At 41.5% G+C, this 21145-nt stretch overlaps 2 protein-coding genes and 1 long non-coding RNA gene across 5 annotated transcripts; 1 reads left to right on the plus strand and 2 right to left on the minus strand.

Annotated features, from left to right (window-relative positions):
- The first annotated feature begins 4465 nt into the window (after window positions 1–4465).
- LOC112938734 (F-box/LRR-repeat protein At3g26922-like) lies at window positions 4466–8331 on the plus strand. The gene is made up of 6 exons (XM_066309998.1): window positions 4466–4495; window positions 4709–5596; window positions 5682–5834; window positions 6111–6165; window positions 7840–8027; window positions 8251–8331. The coding sequence occupies exons 1-6, from the start codon at window positions 4466–4468 to the stop codon at window positions 8329–8331; spliced, it is 1395 nt and encodes a 464-aa protein (XP_066166095.1).
- On the minus strand, window positions 7196–11439 carry LOC136356276 (uncharacterized). Its single transcript, XR_010740975.1, has 2 exons — window positions 8571–11439; window positions 7196–7492 (listed from the first exon to the last, which is right to left on the minus strand). It is a non-coding gene; the product is annotated as an uncharacterized lncRNA (long non-coding RNA).
- Window positions 11440–12009: 570 nt separating this feature from the next.
- Window positions 12010–15919, minus strand: LOC9270693 (predicted GPI-anchored protein 58). 3 transcript variants are annotated; one of them, XR_001545144.3, is made up of 4 exons: window positions 15145–15918; window positions 13392–13510; window positions 12785–13007; window positions 12010–12331 (listed from the first exon to the last, which is right to left on the minus strand). XR_001545144.3 is itself a non-coding variant. In XM_015779042.3 (4 exons), the coding sequence occupies exons 1-4, from the start codon at window positions 14557–14559 to the stop codon at window positions 12325–12327; spliced, it is 597 nt and encodes a 198-aa protein (XP_015634528.1). In that variant the 5' UTR covers window positions 14560–15919; the 3' UTR covers window positions 12010–12324. The 3 variants fall into 3 exon arrangements, 2 of the variants coding, with proteins under 2 accessions (XP_015634528.1, XP_066165329.1); XM_015779042.3 differs by having other exon boundaries at window positions 14312–15919; XM_066309232.1 differs by lacking the exon at window positions 15145–15918 and adding an exon at window positions 14312–14701 and having other exon boundaries at window positions 12785–12881.
- Between the last annotated feature and the right edge of the window lie 5226 nt (window positions 15920–21145).

A 21145-nucleotide genomic window follows, 5' to 3' on the forward strand; every position in this document is an offset into this window, starting at 1 on the left:
TACGAATATGTATTTTCAAAAGCAAGCGAACTTAAAAACCGACTTATACATGGATATTGTACTAAAATACTAGCAAAAACAAATCTGGATACGTTCTCGATACGTCCGTATGCTTCATCCCTAGCAACGATGAATGCGCTGCCTCCACTTTTCTCGCCCGAGGCACGACCGTCGCGGGCTCGCGGCACTTTCCCACCGTCAGCGCCGCCGCCCACCACGCCGAAGGCCGAACTCAGCACCGCCGCCAAACGCTGAACGCAGCGCCGCCGGCGCCATCGCTGCATGTCGGGCCTTCAAAGACCGAATGCAGATCCGCGTCTGGGTGTATTCACCGCCTCCTTGACCAGGCGCATGCAACGCCAATATGGCACAACACCGCCGTCGCAACCACTGACTTAATTCCTTCGTTCCCCGGTGAGGCAAGTTTCATTGAAGGATGATGGTGCGATCAATCTAGCAGTTAGCGTGATAAGATGGGCCGGACCAGGCTGGGCTAGTCCTAGACTTGGATAAAAGATTGATACGGGCTCTAGATGGTAGCCCGGGCCACGAGGGTGGCCCGAAGCTTCATGTCCTTGAGGGCAGGGTCCTCAAGGAGCAGCACCATGTCCTTGAGGTGGTCACTGTCCTCCCTCTCCTTGCCCCTGAACAGGGGCCTCTGCTCCCTGGGCTCCAGCCCTGTCACCATGGATACTACTGCCTTCAGCTCACCTGCACAAAATGCAACATCACATGTTTAGATCTTGATGATCAATCCAAATCAGCACACCAATTAGGTTTTATTTTGTTGTTGTTCTAACAAAGAAACAAACAAACTATAGGACATCTTTTTTTTTTAGAGCGGGTAAAGTATGAAGGACTTTTGACTGGGATCCTGTGGTAAAGCAATAGGTAAAGTATGAAGGACTTTTGACTGGGATCCTGTGGTAAAGCAATAGTTGTGCTTTACTGTCACGCCACGCCTGTATAACGTTTACATATCATCGTGACATTTTTTTCGATTAACATATACTCCTATCACCGTGCCGTGTTTATGTAAAATGGTGGTGCCATAATCCCCTTGCTCGTGCCTAACAACTTGGGGAAAGGGACTCTTGACTTCTAGTTTTAGTTTTCTTATTAATTCCGAATTTTAGTTAGTTCTAAATTGTATATTTGTATGGACTCTAGTATCTTTTTCCTGTATTCCCTACTTTTAATTCTGATTTTTTGTTATTTCTAAATTTTATTTCTAAATGGACTCTACTTTTTATTTTTATCCGATTAATGTGAGAATTTATGAGCCGTGAGAGCGAACATGGAGACTCCTTTTCTATTAATTTAATAAGTTAATAGATTCATATTGGTCATCCAAACTATAAAGGACAAATTTCAATTTTTATTATGTTGAGTGGGGAAAATTCTCTTGCACCTCGCTAACATGCTTTGCGAAGACATGAAAGTTGGTTTAGATAGGGTTCTTGTTACTTATGATCAGACGAGTTTTTTTTTTTTAAAAATGATCAGACGAGTTAGACAATGACTTGTGAGACCTTGGAAGATCAACTTTGTATAATTGTAGGTTTCCATCCAGGTCGAATTTGTCTCCCATAATTAATATACAGTTTAATAAAAAATGCTTCTGCTTGTAAAGTTCGGTTTGTATTAGTTCAAGGCAAATATGTTTGGTTTGTAGGTTACAATTTTTATTATTCTCGTGACTATCTTATTAGCAACAATACAATAGTCCCTCCGTTTTTTAATAGATGACGCCGTTGACTTTTTCTCACATGTTTAACCATTCGTCTTATTCAAAACATTTACGTAATTATAATTTATTTTGTTATGAGTTGTTTTATCACTCATAGTATTTTAAGTGTGATTTATATCTTATACATTTGCATAAATTTTTTGAATAAGATGAATGGTCAAACATGTAAGAAAAAAATCAACAGCGTTATCTATTAAAAAATGGAGGTAGTATTTTTTTTCAAAGTTTATTTTCTTGCCTGAGTATCGTGTTTACCTTATTTGCTCTTTTATAAAAAAAATATATGTTGTGATTTGCATTACAGAACACAGTCGTTGCGTTAGAACTGATGTATTACTAGCCTTACAAAGTTCTCGGGTGGTTTAAGGTATGCATAGAGTTGCGAAAGGGCCTGTAGCCTAGTAATTTAAGAGCCTCAGTAGCACCTGAGGTCCTGGGTTCGACTCTCCATGGGGGAGCAAATTTTTCAGGATTTAACGGCGCTGTGCTTTCAGTGGTAGGCCATGGGAGCGAATTTTTCAGAATTTAACGGCGCTGTGCTTTCAGTGGTAGGCGAGGTGCCTGTGGTGACTTCGTCAATCTCTCCAGTATTTGCCGGCCCGGTAGGCGAGGTACCTGTGGTGACTAGGGGTGAAAACGGAGCGGATTCAAACGGATAATAGCTATACCATATCTATCCTAAACCATTTTTTTTAAGCGGATGCGGAGCGGGTGCGGATGACGTGCGGATGCGAATGCGGAGCGGATTATTTCGGACGTCGGATTCGGTGCGGAGTCGGTTCGGTAACGGACAAAAAATTGTCGGATGTCAAGTTTGTATTCAATCCATACAACAAGGGGGCAGCAATACAATTAGCCCGGTCTCAATATAATTCAAGGTACATCCATGATCCATAAAAAAAATAATATAAGTGTTCAGTTCAATAGCTCACTTGTCACTGAGTTGCTTAAAATGGAAAAATAAAAGTCATCACTCATCAGCGTGAGGCAAGGCATACAGGCATACAACATAGAGCACATAGAGCAGTAGAGCACGCAGCATACAGCAGTACTGCAGTAGTAGTACAGCACACAACAGGCATACAGCATACGACAGACAGCAGTGAGGACTGCACGTGTGCACACAGGCACACAGCCTCGTCGTTGGCCATCACCTCGTCGGACTGGAACAGGGGAACAACAGCTGGCGATGGGGATTGCGCAGGCGACGGTGCCGCCTGGGCGCTGGCGGCCTGGCGCCGGCGACGGGCCGACGGGCCGACAATTGGGATGGCGCGGATGGCGCGGGCGACTGTACTGGCACTGGCGGCGACGCCGAGGAGCCGACGACGACCAGCGGCGGCGCCGGCTGGAGCTGAGGAGGAGCGGCCGGCGCGCTAGGAGGAATGGAGGATCGGCGGCGGTGCCACCAGCCTGCAGTGGCGTTGCGGTGGCGCGTGTGGGAAAAGAGGCGAAGAGGCGACTCGAGAGAGAGATAGATGGCGCACGGCATTCGGCAGAGAGAGAGAGAGATTTCGGGAGGAGTGGATTAGGTCACAATAGATGGGCTAAATGGGTTACAATATATGGGTTGAAAGACTGAAAGTTGCGGATTATCCGCCAAATAGTGCATCGGATAATCCGATCAAAATATCGGATAATCCGTATCCGTCGGATATCGTTGATACCACATTTACATGATAAAATCCGCATCCGCATCCACATCCGGCCGAATATCTAAAAACTTTTACCATATCCTCACATCGGACGGATTCGGAGCGGATAATATCCGCTCTATTTTCACCCCTAGTGGTGACTTCGTCAGGCGAGATACCTGTGGTGACTTCGTCAATCTCTCCAGGATTTACCGGCCCGGTCTTCGAAGATGCTCATAGGGGTAAGTGCGCGTGTGTTGTGAGTGTCTGTGTTGTAGTGTGTAATTAAAAAAAAAGATATGCATAGAGTTTGCAGTACATGTTTCCCAATTAAAATCCTGGAAGAAGAGCGAGAGCTCGACCAGCCAATCGAAGGTGTATGTTGAGTCAACTTCAACGAATCGAACAGCGATGCATGCACGCGTTACGCGTAGGCCGCTACATGGGCTGAAGCGTAAAGCCTGCACGACACTACTGCTCTCAGGTGCGGCCCAGATAATCAACTGAAAATTTACGCGCGCGAGGGCCATAGGTTATCTTTTGTTCGGCAGTGCAGGATGAAAAACTATCCCACGTGATTAATTAAGTCTTAGCTATTTTTTTTAAAAAAATAATTAATATTATTTTTAAATTAATTTTTATATAGAAATTTTTTTAAAAAAACTCGTTTAGTAGTTTGAAAAATGCGCACGCGAAAAATGATAGAGATGGGTTGGAAAGATGGGAATCCGGAACGGAACAGACGAGTGCGCAGGATGTCGTCGGGCGTGGGCTGGCCGGCTGGGTTGGCATCGGAGAGCTGGGCCGCTTCCCGCCTTCCCGTGCGTGCCCGTGGCCGACTATGCAACGCATCCGCCACGCGTCCAGTCCGGATCGAATTCCATTTCCCGTACCTACGTAGTACACCGTGTAAAAACCGAATCGGACTCCTCGGCCAAAACCGAGCAGTACGCGCACGCCGGCTGCGCCGATAAATACCATGAGCGCCCGCTGCCGCCGGACGAACAGATACGAGGCGCGGCAGCACTAGTGGTACAATTTCCACACCATCCGTTGTACTGAATTCTTGTTTTTCCTCCTCATGGCATCAAACGGCACCAGCGTGGCAGAGGTAACTACACTAAGAGCAGCATTTCCTCGTCTTCCATGTGTTCCTATTTATGTGTGTGTTTTTTTTACCTTTTTTTATTATTTATGAGTATTAAGGTTTGGTTTACATATTCCTCGAGAAAAGAAGGAATGTTTATTCCTTATGAGATATTAATGTCACTTATGAGTGCCTACAAAAGTGCAGAAATACTTATTATGTATAATACTAATGCAGGGTGACAAAGCTAATCAAGAAGACAGGCTCAGTGCACTTCCCGACGACATTTTGATTCATATATTGGATAGACTCAAAACACGTGATGCTGTGAGGACTAGTGTCCTCTCAAGACGGTGGAGGCATCTCCCTGGCGTCCTGTCTAAGATCATTCTCCATGTTGGATCATTTAAGCCTAAGGATGGTTCCATGCTAGCCAAAGACGATTTGAGAATAAGAAGCAACATCTCTGTCATCGAAGCAACCCAAAGTATTCTAGCACATAAAAGTCAGTGCAAAATTAATTTTTTGAGCGTGGGATTCTATTTGAGGGAGGAATCTATCAGCATCGCCCACTCCATCAATGATGCCATGGCAAATAGAGAAATCGTCAGTACGAAGTTTATGATTTTGCCAGAAAAACATGGAATACAACGGATGGAAGATGACAAGATCATATGTGGAAAACGTTTCATGTCATTCTCTTATGCTTGCCCCCGTGCATTTGGTTGCCTCAAGCAACTAATCTTAACCTGTGTGAGGCTAGGTAACTCAGACTTCACTGATGTGCTTAGCACATGCAAGAAGCTAGAATACCTCCAACTAATAAGCTGTGACTTTCAGCCATCAGTATTGCAAATGGAACACCCGACGCTTATTAAAATGGAGCTTGTGGTGTGCACATTTGGAAGTGTCGATCTTAAATCTCTTCCGAAACTAAGAACATTGATTGTTGACACGTGGATGGGTTTGGAGGAAATTTATCCGCTATCATTTGGTTATGTTCCACAACTTTCGACCCTAAAGCTAACTTATAAAGGCACAACTCGGGACAAGAATATCAAGCTAAGTGAGTTTCTTGGTAATGCGGCTATAGGCGCACTGCATCTGGATTTTGAATGTGGAAGGGTGAGTTTGAAACTTTTTTTTTTGTTAAAAAGGAAATTGTTTTAGGTTAGAATATCATGGTTTGATCATTAGCTGTATGTTGCAGATTTGGATTCAACCGGAACATCCGAAACTATTGGCTCCTGTGTTGCGGAATCTGCAGATTGCTAGTCTTACTTGCATTCATGAAGAGTGCAACCTTACTTGGATATTTTTTCTTTTAGAAGCTGCGCCTCTATTGGAAACCATGCACATAAAGGTATGTGTTCTTAGGAATACATCGGTAGCTATGTAAATAATATAATGGCATAAACTATAACGTGTTTTCCTTATATCAGAATGACATAAATATGTCACCATTCAAAAGATATTGATTCATAACAACTGCAACCTCAATTTTTTTTTGAAACTAAACTGCAACCTCAATTGTGTTCTTCAATACTCTTGTTGACATACATTGGCAGCAAATATAGTTTATTTGATTTCTTAAAATATTGTCTATTTTTTTTGTTAACTTGGTTTCTCCTATACGCAGATGTGGGACCATGAATGCAAAACGAGTGAGGATGAGGAACTATACCAAAAGGAAGGTGATAAATTATTGAAGTGGGAATCATCTCGTGATTTTAAGCATCAAAATTTGAATGTTCTCAGAATTGTGGGCTTTCAAGTTGACGAGAAGTTTATGACGTACATAAGACGGGTAACTGAAATAGCAATTAATTTAGAAACAGTATTACTCTTTGAAAGTGTTTCTTGCAAAGGCTGTCAATTTCGCCCCTCGACGAGATATCCATACACCGGTGAGGAAAAGGTTATGACGGTGAAACAGATTTGTGAGGGGAGATCTTTGCCGATTAAATTTCGTTTCGGTGGCCATGTAATTGATTAATAGTATTATTCTTTGAAAGTGTTTCTTGCAAAGGCTGTCAATTTTGTCCCTCGACGAGATATCCATACACCAATTGAGGAAAAGGTTATGACAGTGAAACAGATTTGTGAGGGGAGATATGACAGTGAAAAGGGGAGATCTTTGCCGATTAAATTTTGTTTTGGCCATGTAAGGCCATGTAATTGATTAATACAGTTTCATTCAGATAAGTGTGTTGTTTTCTTGTTAGCTTAATGGGTATTACAAACCCACGGCGGAAAGATCTTACTACTACCCATTTTACTACCTACATCCACAACGTTGAACCGGAAAGATCTTGCTACTACCCATTTTACTACCTACGTCCACAACCACAACGCTGAACCAGATAGTTACTACCCGGTAGTAATCCTCTTGTTATCTTTTTTTTAGCATATTGTGAATGCCCGTTGTGCCACTCCTTGTACTATTCAAGTTTCTTATGTTCTTTCTTAACTAGTCTGGTGCTCGTGCGTTGCAACAAGTCTTAAATAACGTGAAACACAATAAACTTGAGCATTATTGTTCTGTAAATATATTTGTGAATACAATAATAGTTACTCCAAAAACCTTCAAATGTTGTCAATCAACTATAACACTATGAATTGGACAATCTAAATTACAAAGCATATACAATCGATCTAAAGATTAATAATAGACTGTCTTTAGGGAGCGAATTATAGAAAGTATGCAATTAGAATATAATCAGATTGTATGGCAAACACCAAAATTATAGGCGGATATGTACACTTAAAATGGCAGCCAAACAAGTACTCGTATTCTTTGGAGCAGTCTGTCATTATACACTCATGCCAGATAACCAAATGTGTTAATCAAGATTGCCACTAGATTGTTCACCCTGATTATGCAAATAACAACTTATTTGAAGTACCGCCATAATCTATGACCCGCATAATAACAACTTATGGCATGCATGACTCCATCAACGGTGTCACCTCTGTTGCTTCTGTTCCTTGAATGAAACACCTCGAATGTTGCTCTTGCATCTGAAAGTAGCAGCAAATTCAGCTTTTAATTTCAGATGGTAGTATCATACCACTCATCTTGTTGAATTGATGAACATAAAATTGGCAAATGACTACAAACTTGCAAAATACTAATAAGATTTCAGTCAAGTTTTTCAACACAAGATCGTAGCCATTTTTCTGAAGTATGTGAAGGGCCATTCACATGAAGAACACCCCCCCCCCCCCAAGCCCACACATCCCCTGAGCATTCTAGGAGAGTGCATAGCTATGCTGTAATAAAATCAAGGAAAAATCTCGGTACTCCTGACCTGACCATAGAGGCACATGACGACAAAAAATAGAGTAAATCATATCTATTTTTGCAGGGACGTTTATAGCTTCCATGCGCAAGAATATAATGCATAAAAATTGGAGGAAAGATAGCAGAAAGGTCGTATGCACAGTTGATGACGTTTGCAAGCCAATATTTATCACGAATATCATTGACACTCGTAAAAATATAGAACTCCAACCATTTGAAAATATATGCAGTTACTTTGTTCCTATTTTTAATGTAAGCACTCATGTGCCAAGAGAAAAGATTGAAAGTAGTAATCAAAATAGTAAAACTGATGATCAGATAAAACTTAATAAATCACCACGTAAAGATTTCAATCTATTTCAGTAACACCACATATGTAGGAATGAAGTAGATGCAAACACATAAGTGTGTGTAGACGTTGAATAGCATCATCAAACTTCAATTTAACTTTGCCTCAACTCAAGTGCAATTGCAGTATGTCATGCAAACATCACCAAAGATTGCCATGCAAATATCACCGAAAACTGATCTAATACCAACATCTGTTGAGCTTTAATTTGATTTAGGTCATATTAAATAAATTTGAGGTGAAGTAATGAATATCATTGGCAGAAAAAAAAACAATCTAAAGACCATCAACAATTATACTATGATCCCTACATTACATATCCCACGAACATTTGTCTGATTTTTTTGTGTGCAGGGACTGAATGAGCATCTGTGTGACATTTTTTTAAGGAGAATCACACATTGGCAGAATGTAATTAGAGAAATCTTATAAAGTAACGAACTAACCAGCAGGCTAGGGCTGCAAACACCACGACGGGGTGGGTTGGTGTGGGGAAGGGGGAGCCTGAATCTTCCACTGTTACAGAGTTGCAGGCATTTTAGCAAGCATACAGATGGCTAACATCACGGCTGAACCATACCACAAATAGGGGAGGAAAATCAGTGTAGGAACACTGTGCAAATCAATTTACAAGCATTGAATGGTGCCTGCGTTTGCAGTGCAAATTAGATTCGGAGAAATACTTGCTCCCACGCTGTGGACGGGAGGTCGAGGGGAACTTGGGCGCCGATGGAGTTGTTAGCTAGCCAACAGCAGCGCCCCCCCCCCCCCCCCCCCCCCCGGAGCTTGGGGCCAATAGGATTTCTATGCCACAGCCAACGGAAACTACATCCGATAGGAGCCCACCGGCCGATGGCTGCCACTATCGCCAATGGGAGCTGGCGGCGCCGCCGATAGAAGCTCTGCACATATGTAGGTTTCATTGATCATGAGGCCAGCATTATATTCCAAACAGTAAAAAAACAGGCTTAGAGCAAGTTCAATAGTATAGCCAACTACTAGCTCCAATTCATCTATAGCCAATCTAATAGCTCATTCATACAATAGTTACATACTACACTATTAATACCTGATCCCACCTGTCATACACACACTGTGTCTTGGAGTCCGTGTTGCAGCTGGCTACAAATCTGTAGCCCGCTACCCTTCTCTCTCCTTATTTATCTACTTAAAATATGTTTGCAGCTGGCTTATAGTCTGTTATTGTACCTGCTCTTAGAAAGTAGTATAACCATTCAAAGCCCCACGATTGTTGTAGGATTAACAAAATTAACAAACAGCAGGTGCTATTGCAATGCTGCAGTTCCATTGAGTTGTATCAGCTTTGCACACTATTGGCCGAAATTTTTCAATTTGTAATTTCAGAAGAACAGGGGCTACCCATTAAAACCAGTATTGGTCTATCGGATGAAAATAGCCAATAGGCATGCAGAAAACATGGTTAAAAACAAAATGAAGGTGGAAAGATTTTGTTCCTGTAAATCTGATGAAAAATTCAAAAGCAAACTAATGAGAGTTAAAATAAATGATTCTGAACTTAACTCTGAAAAGAGCTTAGAAAAGTTGATGATATTCGCAACATCATATTCCTTTTGAATAAATAATATGAACTCCAAGCAACTATTATCTACGTTTATGCCATCGATTAAAGACACTTTCCATTAGGAGATAGATATATTAGTTGCACATTTTGTAGAACTCATGAATATTTGGAGGTACTCTCCATGCATTGGTTATGTATTTGTGTATTTCTGGTGATGACCTGAATTTGTTTCAGATTACACCAAACTCTCAATATATTTTGAGGATGAATTATGAATACACTCAGAGGTCTTTCTTGGAAGGAAGATTACTGTGATCTCACTAAGAACAACAATAATAGTGCAGTATACACATATCAGTTATCAATGTTGATAATTCAAAACAACAATGCAAACTTTTTGGTGGGTCAAAATGTGCGAGCAGATCATGTGAAAATGTGCATATATTCTGTTCGGTTTCAGAATATGCGAAGGACGAAATGGACTAGGAAGAGGGAGGCTTTATCGACGGCCTGGACGAAATGGATTAATATAATATTTTAATCAACTTTCCAATATAACTTTTTATAAAATACGTACCGTTTACTAGTTGTGATCTCACTTTGAACAACAATAATAGTGCAGTATACACATATCAGTTATCAATGTTGATAATTCAAAACAACAATGCAAACTTTTTGGTCGGTCAAAATGTGCAAGCAGAGCATGTGAAAATGTGCATATATTCTGTTCGGTTTCAGAATATGCGAAGGACGAAATGGACTAGGAAGAGGGAGGCTTTACTGACGGCCCGGACGAAATGGATTAATATGCTATTTTAATCAACTTTTCGATATAACTTTTTATAAAATACGTACCGTTTAGGGCCCCTTTAATTTGTAAGAAAAATGTAGGAAATTTGAAGGACTTCAATTCTATGAAAAAAATTCCTATGAAAGCCTTTGAAACAAAGGATTAGGATTGAATCCTATACTATCTTTTAAAATTCCTATGGAATGTGTAATCCTACAGAGATTTTGGAGGAAAGTTAGCAAGAGGTCCAACCTCTTGGAAAAATTTATTTGAGTCTATCTCTCTCATCCGATTCCTGCGTTTTTCCTGTGGTCCAATCAAACGGTCATTCTTATGTTTTTCCTGTATTTTCCTCTATTTTACATCTGCATTCCTATCAGAATCCTGTATTTTTTCTATTCCTGCGTTTTTCCATTTCTGCGATTCAAAGCGGCCCTCAGTAGTTTGGTAAATATGTGTGTGAAAAACGATAGAGATAGTTGGAAAAGGTGAGGGAAGAACACCGCCTAAACACAAAATCAGGCACACCCCCATATATTTTGGTTGCATCTGTCGCTCTTGCTAGTTGTGGTGTTAACAACTTTCGTGCATGTGGTGAGGGGCGTACCTGACTGTTTGACACGAACGAGGAACATTCTCTCAAAGGTGCTTTTACCTTTACCTCCTTCAGCCAGCTAGGAAAATCGCCGACGTGTCAAGCCGGACAGCGTCCTTCCTAAGCCACTCGCCCCCACACAAGGAGACGCGATATGCAAGTGCGTGTATACGATCAAATCAAATGAACAGATCAGATCACACCGGAGATGTTGTTACTTGTTTCGTGGAAGGAAGAAGAAGACAGTCGGAAGACTGCCTCAAACTTGAAATAAAGAAGAGGATAATGTGCTGGTTCGGCAAGGGAACGCTGCGCCGAGGAAAAATGATACTCCTCCGTTTCAAAATTAGTACAATTTTACACCGTTTGTCTAATTTAATTTTTTTTATAATTAGTATTTTATTTATTATTATTATTATTAGATAATAAAACATGATTAGTATTTTATATGATTAATTTTTTTATATATAAATTTTTAAATAAGACGGACGACACGTGTAACCACGGCTAGGATGGAGATAGTACTTATTAACACATGGTTCCCACAGATACATTTTTTTCAAGTGCTACATTAACGCCATGTGGTATAAAAACTCAGTCAAACAAAACACTTAGGCTGTGTTTAGTTTAGTGCAAAGTTTGGATTTTGGTTGAAATTAAAGATAATGTGACTGAAAAGTTATGTGTGTATGACAAGTTGATGTGATGGAAAAGGACTGAAGTTTGGATCCAAATTTTGGATCTAAACACAGCCTTAGACGTGTTGTTAGCAACATCTAAATCAATCCGGGTTGCACCAGTTTAAAGAGATGGACTTGAATGTGGCATTTCGGTTCAAGTTCAAAAGTCAGACTCTGGGTAAAATCGAGGGACGTAAAATAAACTGCATTATCTCATCATGTAGGTTGTTAAGCTCTACTGAATTGATTATTTTGTTGGTGAAACGAAAATGTGATGTTGGTCAAAGAAAGTAGAGAATCTGATGCAGATCGACGGAGCATACGTTGCAATGATACAAACAAATATGAAGTTAACGATGGTCGAGGTTAAAATGTACAATGAAAGAGTGTAGATTCTAAGTACGAACTATCTTCGATGGCTGTGAAGCTATGTATCTGTGGAGCTTTATATCGAAAACAACTCCAATCGGCAATAGCACTATAGCAGAAAAGGTGATTTCGATGGCTAGAAAAGGTAGGTTTCTAGTCCAATGTGGCATGTGCTGTTCTTGCTATGGACTTCTCCTTGCCGCAAATGACCTCACTTTCTATTTCAGGCCCTGCAAAAACAGTTAATCAGACATGAATATTTAAGGAAGACATTAAAATTTCTCTATTTTGCTATATTCTTGCTTCTAAAGTTTTGTATGGACTAGAATGGATCGAAAAAGGTAGATTAAGCCCAATTACTTTGTTTTGTCATTTACTTCAAGACCCTTCACTGTACATAGAAAACACATAATACCAGGGACCACCACTGTACATAATTATGGACCAGCAAGTTCGTCACTTTCAGGATAATGTAGGACAAATATAACACAGTAGGAAAAACAGAACAAGAAAAACCTTGAACAGAACTAAGAAAACAGTGACAAATGTGAAGATTAACGGCACAGTTTTTTTGAAAACCAGAGCTAATTAGAGCTAAAATGTGACATACAGGTAAAGCAACAATCATAGAACATCAAAACAGAAGATTCAGCATGATATAATCACTAGACACTTTAACAGACCTGTAGTAGGCTGTACCAAGTTTTCCACCTTCCAGTCCTACCAGGCCTCCCGCCTTGAGAGTTCTCTTACTGACCCTATAATACCTTGCATCAACTTCTTCATATTGAAAATCCTCATCAGAAAAGTCATCACACAACACATCAAAAACACTATCAACCAGCACTCCAGAACTGTACTCAAACTCATCATCGGAGCTAAAATTGGTAAAATCATCTACCATTGCTGCAAAAGCGGTAAAATGTGGTTAATTTTCATGCAACCGATAATAATGTGTAATAAAAACAGTGACCACATTAGATAGCCATAATCTACAGTGTTTTCTGTTTACAGGCAGACAGGCTCCTTCAATTAATCATAAGAAGTCAACATAAGACCACACAATCAAAACCAATTAGACAACAAAATACTATTACACCTCCCAAATGTAATTTATCATAGGAATAGAGCTACAACAGCAAGCAACCGTGGTATTAAACACTCACAATGTTACAACCCATTAATTATAAGGTGTCCAAGTAAATAAGAAATAAAAAATTAAACAGGGTGTTAATAAGAAATGTCTTACTAAGCCAACATAAAATTAAACAGGCTGGCCTCAGAAGGTACCTTGAGAACGCTGCGATGCAGCTTTAGAAACAAGTGGCCGTAAGTGCGCAAGCCTATAAACTTCACGGTCAAAGTCCTCATCAGAATTGTTGGAGACCAACCTTAGCACAGACGAGTATCTGCATTGTTCAAAAATCTAGAGCTGATTACAACTTTAATGAAACCACATTGTTCAAATATATAGAGCTGATTAAACATTAATGAAAACTACCAGACACCTATGAGGCTACAAAAGTGAACAAAACAAACAAGATAATGGATTTAACAAAACACGTCACTACAGTCAGCAAAGGAACACAAATCATCCGGTAAGGGAAATTAGGCCAACATTTCATCACTCCTTAAATATGTTCTATGCACCAACAGGTTACATGATAATGCACTCATCACATGCAACAACAGAAACACTCCCTCCATTCAATCCACTCAACAAACAAGAAACAGGGGAAGCTAACATAAGGTCAACCAAGAATTGCTCAGAACCAACTACACATTGGAAAAATCTAAGCATCAATAAGCAGAACAATCAACTAGGTTCAATAAGGGATTCAAATAGCTATGGCTTGAGAACAGGGCAAGATCATATCAATCTCTTGAAAAAAAAAGGAGAAACAGCACAACGAATCAACTATACGTCACATCCACCTAACAATACAAGATTCCCCCAATTGTGTGGCAGGGGATCAGATCCGAATAGACAATCACATGATCAATAGCTGCACAACGAATTAACAAGTATACGCCAAATCCACCTAACAACAAGATACACCAATCATAGCAGGGGATCAGATCCGCATAGGTAATCACTTGATCAATAGCAGCACAACGAATTAACAAGTGAACGTCAAAACAACCTAACAAGAAGAATCACCAGGGGATCAGATCCGAATAGACGAAGAAATGGCAAAAATATAACATACGAAGGGCGTGCCGCTGGCGCAACAGGTGAGGGCGCCTCTGGAGAAGGAGCCGCAGGTGAGGGCGCCTTGGAAGAAGGAGCCGCCGTTGCGGTCGCCTTGGGAGCGGGACCAGCCGGTGCAGTCGCCTTGGGAGCGGGACCCGCCGCTGCGGGCGCCTTGCGAGCGGGACCAGCCGGTGCGGTCGCCTTGGGAGCGGGACCCGCCGCAGCGGGCGCCTTGGGAGCGGGAGCCGCCGGCGACTGAGACATCACGCCGATCGGGGAGGTGGCCGTGGCCTAGGCGGTGGCGGTGGCGGCGCAAGTGCTCGGCGAAATCGTGATTTTGGCGGAGAAGAAGAGATCGGAGAGGCTGTATCGCTCATTTATACCAGCGTGTCGAGGATAATGTGCTGCGGCTAAATGTTCGTGTTTCGCAAGGAAATCCGGCACCAGCACGTTGAGGCTAATGGTCTGTGTCCAATTGTTCGTGTTTTGGAACATCCAGTAATTTTTATGGTTCTGATCGGGCTAGTGGGCCAGAAATGTGAGAGGTAGAAATAATCGAATTTCATCAAAAAAAAGGCCATCCGAATCACAGAAGTGAGAAAACCAGGAGTACTTTTTAGCTAAAACACAGAGGGGAAATGCGCCGTGAGGGATGTGTCGAAACAATACTGCTGCTACTAAATGGTACGGAAGAATCGTAAGAGTAAAAAGAATTGAAGAAAACGTTCGAAAAAACTAATAGGCTGGAAGACATTAAAACACAAATGGAATTAACCAAAGGATAAAACATCGACAAAGAAAAACAAACATAAACAAAAAAAAGGTAAGACAATGATGAAAATATTTTACCGGTTGTTAGATCCCAGATCTGAAGAAACGACCCGTCACGAACCCACGGATCCGACGGGACCGGACGGATCCAACGGCTGGCGGACCGGATCAAATCAAACAGCTTGACAAGAATACCGGGGCGCCGCCAGTGGCTGGATTGGTAGACTCGGGCCTTCGCCGCACAAGCCAACCCAGCCAGGAGAACGATTGCTGCTACGGCCGGCGGCGTGGGACACGGCCACCGTTGATGCAGGCCACAGATAGCATGTCGCCAAGACACACCATGGGAGGTGGCCGCCGTCGTAAATCAACCGGTCACACATGCGCCTGCCTCAGTCGTCGCAGTCAGAGGCCAGGCTCAAGCTGGCACCATGGAACGGCTGTAGAGACCAACACCGTCCCTCGACTGTACAGGCCGGCCAAAGAGACTCCTCCGGCGAGGCCAGGTACGAGGCCATATGTCAGAGACCTCGCCAAGGGCTAAAGCCGGCAACTTGCCGGCCGGCTGCAGAGACCAAGGCCAGACGTCCCTCCACTATAGAGGACGGCCACAGAGACATCCCTGCCGAGACCAAGGCCGTCCTCTGCAGTCACAGATACATCACCGCCGGCGAGGCAGGGTGAGGAGGCCATAGGTCGGCAGCAGGCGCCGAAACCAGGCCGCCGGCGACCGGCGAGAGAAGTTCCTGTATGAGATTGGGTGGGAGACAAATGAATGAGATGGAAAGAGGCGGCCAAGGGGTGGAGAGGAAACCCCCCCTCTTGTTATATAGCGGTGAGATCCCACGCGGGCGGAGAAACCTAGGTTCACACGAAAAGCCTGCCACTACCTTTACGCGTCAACAGGACCCTACCTGTCATCCTGCGTCAGAGTAAAAAACGGGTGGCCATTCAAACCTTTCCAATTTTGCGCCGTCGAAAGAGGTGCGATGCTAACCGCACCGCCCGGTGACGGGACGCCTCCGCAACCACCAGTCGACACGCAATTAACTACCCCACCACATAACGCCTCCCCCACACAGGGTCACCGTGCAGTGGGGCCACGAGCGCTAAAGATAAACGTGGTGGGGCCCGCTTGGGAGGGTGGTGGGGAAAGCGAAAACGAGAGATCTGGGAACTCTACACCACCCACCCGACACGGGAATCCCACCTGCGTTTATCTTTTCAGTTTTTTATTAGTAGATTTTTATTTATGTAGTAGTACTTCTCTCTGACGCTCTGGTCCTAGCTGTCAATTGAGAGCAAGTTTAATTCGGACCACTAGCTTCAAATTATCTATAGTCAATTTAATAACTAATTTATACAATAGTTACATATTACACTATTGATAATTAGTCTCACCAGTCCTACACACATTACGTCTTGAAGTCCATGCTACAGCTGACTATAAATCTGTAGCCTGATATTTTTCTCTCTCCTCTTTTATCTCTTTAAAATATGTTTATTGCTGGTTTATAGCTTGCTACTCTTGCTATGGTAGATGCTGTGAAACATAGTACTTCTACAGTAATAAAAAAAAAGGAGCCCCCCGAGACTGGCTCACACAGCCAGCTGCAGATGGACCAATCAGCTGTAGTAGTAAAAAAAATTTAACTCGCCGCGGTGAAACGGACGGGTCGGTTGGGTTGTCACTTGTCGCGCCTTTTGAACCTTTGAAATGGCCTAGCGCGACGTCTCGTGTGCTTTGCTGGAAAAGACGGCAAGGGCGGCAGCTTTGCCGGGCACGCCCGTCACCTTCCCCTGGATTTTTCACATTTTGGTCCTTTTAAAAAACTTATTTCGTAAATAGATCCCTAGAAAAACTTATCCCAAAAATGGTCATTTTTGGGGCGCCAGAGTGGCTGGTGTCGTCGGACGGCGCCAGCCACTCTGGCGCCGTCCCCCTGCCGACGTGGCGGGGCGATGCTGAGGTGGCTAGGGGGAGTGCGCCAGAGTGGCTGGCGCCCCCCCCCCCCTCCCTCGAATTTTTTTTTGTTTTATTTGTTTGATATTTTTTTCACGCTTAGGGACACACAAGAACCAACCATAGAAAAATTGAACTCAAATGAACGTAATATGTGACCTATAGAATTTTTCCTCTCCTCTCCTCTCTCTCCGAACTAGTGCAAAGGGGAGATGTACAACTTTTTTATTTTTATTTTATTTTTTTGATATTTTTTCACACTTAGGAACTCACAGGAACCAACCATGTAAAAAATAAACTCAAACGGACGAAATATGTGGCATGTGAAATTTTCCAAAGCTCTACCGAAAAACTTCTCTCCTCGAAAACACAATCTTGCAAGCGGAATTTGGAGGTTTTAATATCGCCGAACCCGGCAAAGCTAGGGAGAATTGGATGTAACTTTTTCTGTAGATGTCCGTGCATATATTATTTGCCTGATTCCGAGTCCGTATGAGAAAGTTACGCCTATTTTAATAGATGACATATTTTGTCCGTTTCGGTAGAGTTTTGGAAAATTCTACAAGTCACATATTTTGTCCGTTTGAGTTTATTTTTTATACGGTTGGTTCCTATGTTCTCCTAAGTGTGAAAAAAATATCAAAAAAATAAAATAAAAATAAAAAAATTGCATCTCTATGTACTGTTTAACTTATATATGTCATTTCATGTGGTTATATTTTGAATTAGATTAAGTAATTTCATATAGTGGTAGAGTGCATTATGTTTAACATGCTGATCAAAGGGTTTTACTAAAGAAATTATGGTCTAATTTTAGTGAAGGTGCAAAGTAGACTAAGTGGTATGCTAGCTATTTTCAGACTTAGCTAAGTGGTAGTTCGAGTTTAAATTTTTTTTGTGGTTGGTTGTATCGTGATCCTGAGTGTGAAAAAAATCCGAAAAAATAAAATAAAAATGACACCGTTGCAACTCCATACAGAAAAACAGAAATGGAGGCGGCAGCGCAGCCATGCTGGCGCCCTCCTCCCTTGGGCGGCGCCAGCATGGCTGGCGCCCTCCTCCTGCCACATCGGTTCGCGTGCGCCACGGTGGCAGAAGGACGGCGCCTCTCGTTGGATGACGGCGCCAGCCACTCTAGCACCCCAAAAAGAACCATTTCTGGGATAAGTTTTTTCAGGAGTCTATTTGCGAAATAAATTTTTCAAAATGACCAAAATGTGAAAAATCCAGTCACCTTCCCCACTTTGAAAAAAGAGGAGTAGTAGCTTGCTGATTGGTGTTTTACATTTAGGTAAAAAAAATAAAAATCGTTGATTATGCCGATCTTCTACTGCTGCCTAATTTGGGTACATTGTTTTAAGAAAAAAATTAAGGCGCCTGCTTGGCTGTGTTTTGACACGTCGTTGTTGCCTAGCTAGCCTGTCTCCCATGTGTGTCGCCGACGTGTTGGACCCACCCGCATTTACGGACCCACATGGGTAACGTGAGGCCGTGATAAACTGGGCACCACAAAGGCACAAACCGACCGGACCAAACAAATGTGACTCGCACGGTCGCACCACAAACCGACCGGACCACAAAATGTGGCCCGCACGGTCGCACCACAAACCGACGGATTCGCCTCCTCCTCCCCCGTCCGAGAGTTGTGGTTGGATTGGACCGAAGGACCAAACACGATCAAGCACGGTATACATTTTTTTTTGTGCGAATTTATTCCCTCACGACTTTTTTAGTGAATGACCACCCTGTCATATATGTTTCCATGAGACACTGTACGCTCGTGGACAACGCTGCGACCGATAGAAGTTCTTCAGCTCGATGCCTCGATACCTCTCTAACACGTGAATGCTATATTTTCATAGTATATTGGTAGTGTTATTTATTTTCATACACCAAATGTTTCCATGCTTAATTGCTGATATTAAAAGTTGCCAGGTTCTGAAAATCACGTCACACCCAATTATCGATTTCCATATGTGCTAACTCCATACGAGTAAATCCCAATTACTCGTATCGATTTCCTTATGTGCTCCAGCTGTAGTATATACTTCCAAAGTTCCAAATTGAGGCTAGGCTGGACCCAAATACTAGTATAAGGAAAAAGAAAGCAGTATTTATATTTTTCCTTATTTTTCTATTTTTTTTCCTTTCTAGGGAGATCCAGCCAATTCTTCTGGCACCGTTTCTCTTAGCTGTAGCTGTAGGATTGTCTTGACACGTCCTTGTTTCCTAGCCCGCGCCCATTTGTTCCACCGACGAGTGGGACCCACCCGCCATTAGTTGGAACAATATGGGTAAGGCACCACACCCACAAACGGGACCCACACGTAACCCGGTGAAGTGTGTTCACGCTTTTTGACACTTCAAGATGATACTTCTTCGGTCTCAAAATAAACAACTCCTACACCTTCTTACTATTAGAGCAAGTTTATAATAGTGCAGTCAATTATTTGTTTTAAATCATTTATAATCAATTTTCATATAATCGTTTCATATAAACATATACTCCCTCCTTTCAAAAGTCTAAATCATATTCGTAGTTAGTCACTATGTGCTATATTATTTTTTTTATCGGAACCAAAAAATTATTTTAGTACTTATTGGTTACATGTTTATTGGTTTTGGATTAATAAGTTAATTACACATTAGTCTTGGTGAAAAAGAAACAGGACTAAACTTTTGGAAGGAGGGAGTACTACACAATCAAACTACGTGTCATACACACATGCATGTTAGAGTCCGTGCTGCAGTTGGATACAAATCTGTAGCACATTGATCTTCTCTCTCATCTCTTATCTCCTCGAAATGTGTTTATGGCTGGTTTATAGTCTGCTATTGCACCTGCTCTTACCTACCCCCAATATGCAAATTGAGAAATTTTATTACTCCACTACCCTCACTTAGCCATCAACCAATATAATTTTCACATTAATTAAGGATGCAGTGGTCTATCCTTACCGGTAATTGTGCACGGCACAATGCACGTTTCCCACGTTAGCTATCGTAATCACATAAAAACACTTAAATTTTGTTGCATTTTCCTGTATAATATGTCACGCGAAATATACAAATATACTAAAATTTTAAGAACTATATGTACTATGGGAGAATTTACTATTTGCCACTTTACCAAAATACCAGTGCTCAAATGATTGCTTAAATTAATAAATGAACAAGATGTGTGGCAAGACTTATTGGAAAGGAAAAATCTTAATAGTAAATCAATAACTCATGTAGAGAGAAAACAAGGGGATTCCCATTTTTATCTGGCCTGATGAAGGTAAATAGTTACTTCTAAATATGGGTTCTATTCCGCTTAATGTTTCTTTCAGGAGAGCTTTAGTTGGTCAGAATTTGGTCAATTGGCATAATTTGTGTGGTTCAGTTGTGCATATTAATTTAACAGAGAAGGATGATATATTTAGATGGAATTTTCATAAAATTGGTCACTATTCTGTAAGATCATTGTATTTAGCCTTGATTAATAATGGGTATATAGAAAGAAATAGATCATTTGGAAGCTTAAGATGCCCCTTAAGATTAAGATTTTTATGTGTATCTCCTTAAAGGAATTGTGTTGATAAAAGATAATTTGGCTAAGAGAAATTCAAATGGTAGTTTGAGATGTTGTTTTTTTATGAAAGAACCTTATGAAAGGTGAAACCTAAACTGAAACATAAATGAGCCACATCATCCAATAAATATTAGCCATTGGATTCATGAAAAACAAAAGAGGGTGAATGAATCAAGACCGTTGGATTAGATGGATGATAAAAAAAATATTCAAATAGGTTTTCGGAAGCTACTAGAAGAGGAAAAAAAGGAAAAATGAAAGAGAGCCAGGAAATAAGTAAAGGAAGATAAAAGATTACATATATATTTTTACGATCTGCACCTATAGCAAATTATTTTTTCAAATGAGCCCTTCATCTTTTAGGTAAGATTAATTGGTAGGGATTGAAGGTAGGGATTGAACTATTAAGAGCATATTCAAAATGTATACTCGTATGATAAATTTAGTTTCTATAAGTTAATTGTTAATATGTTTGATAAGAAAAATGCTACTGGGACATACATATTCCTTCCAATGAGAGGTCATTATCTCCCAAATATAGA

The sequence above is a fragment of the Oryza sativa genome, chromosome 4, assembly GCF_034140825.1.
Source record: "Oryza sativa Japonica Group chromosome 4, ASM3414082v1".
In the NCBI taxonomy this organism is placed as follows: Eukaryota; Viridiplantae; Streptophyta; class Magnoliopsida; order Poales; family Poaceae; genus Oryza; species Oryza sativa.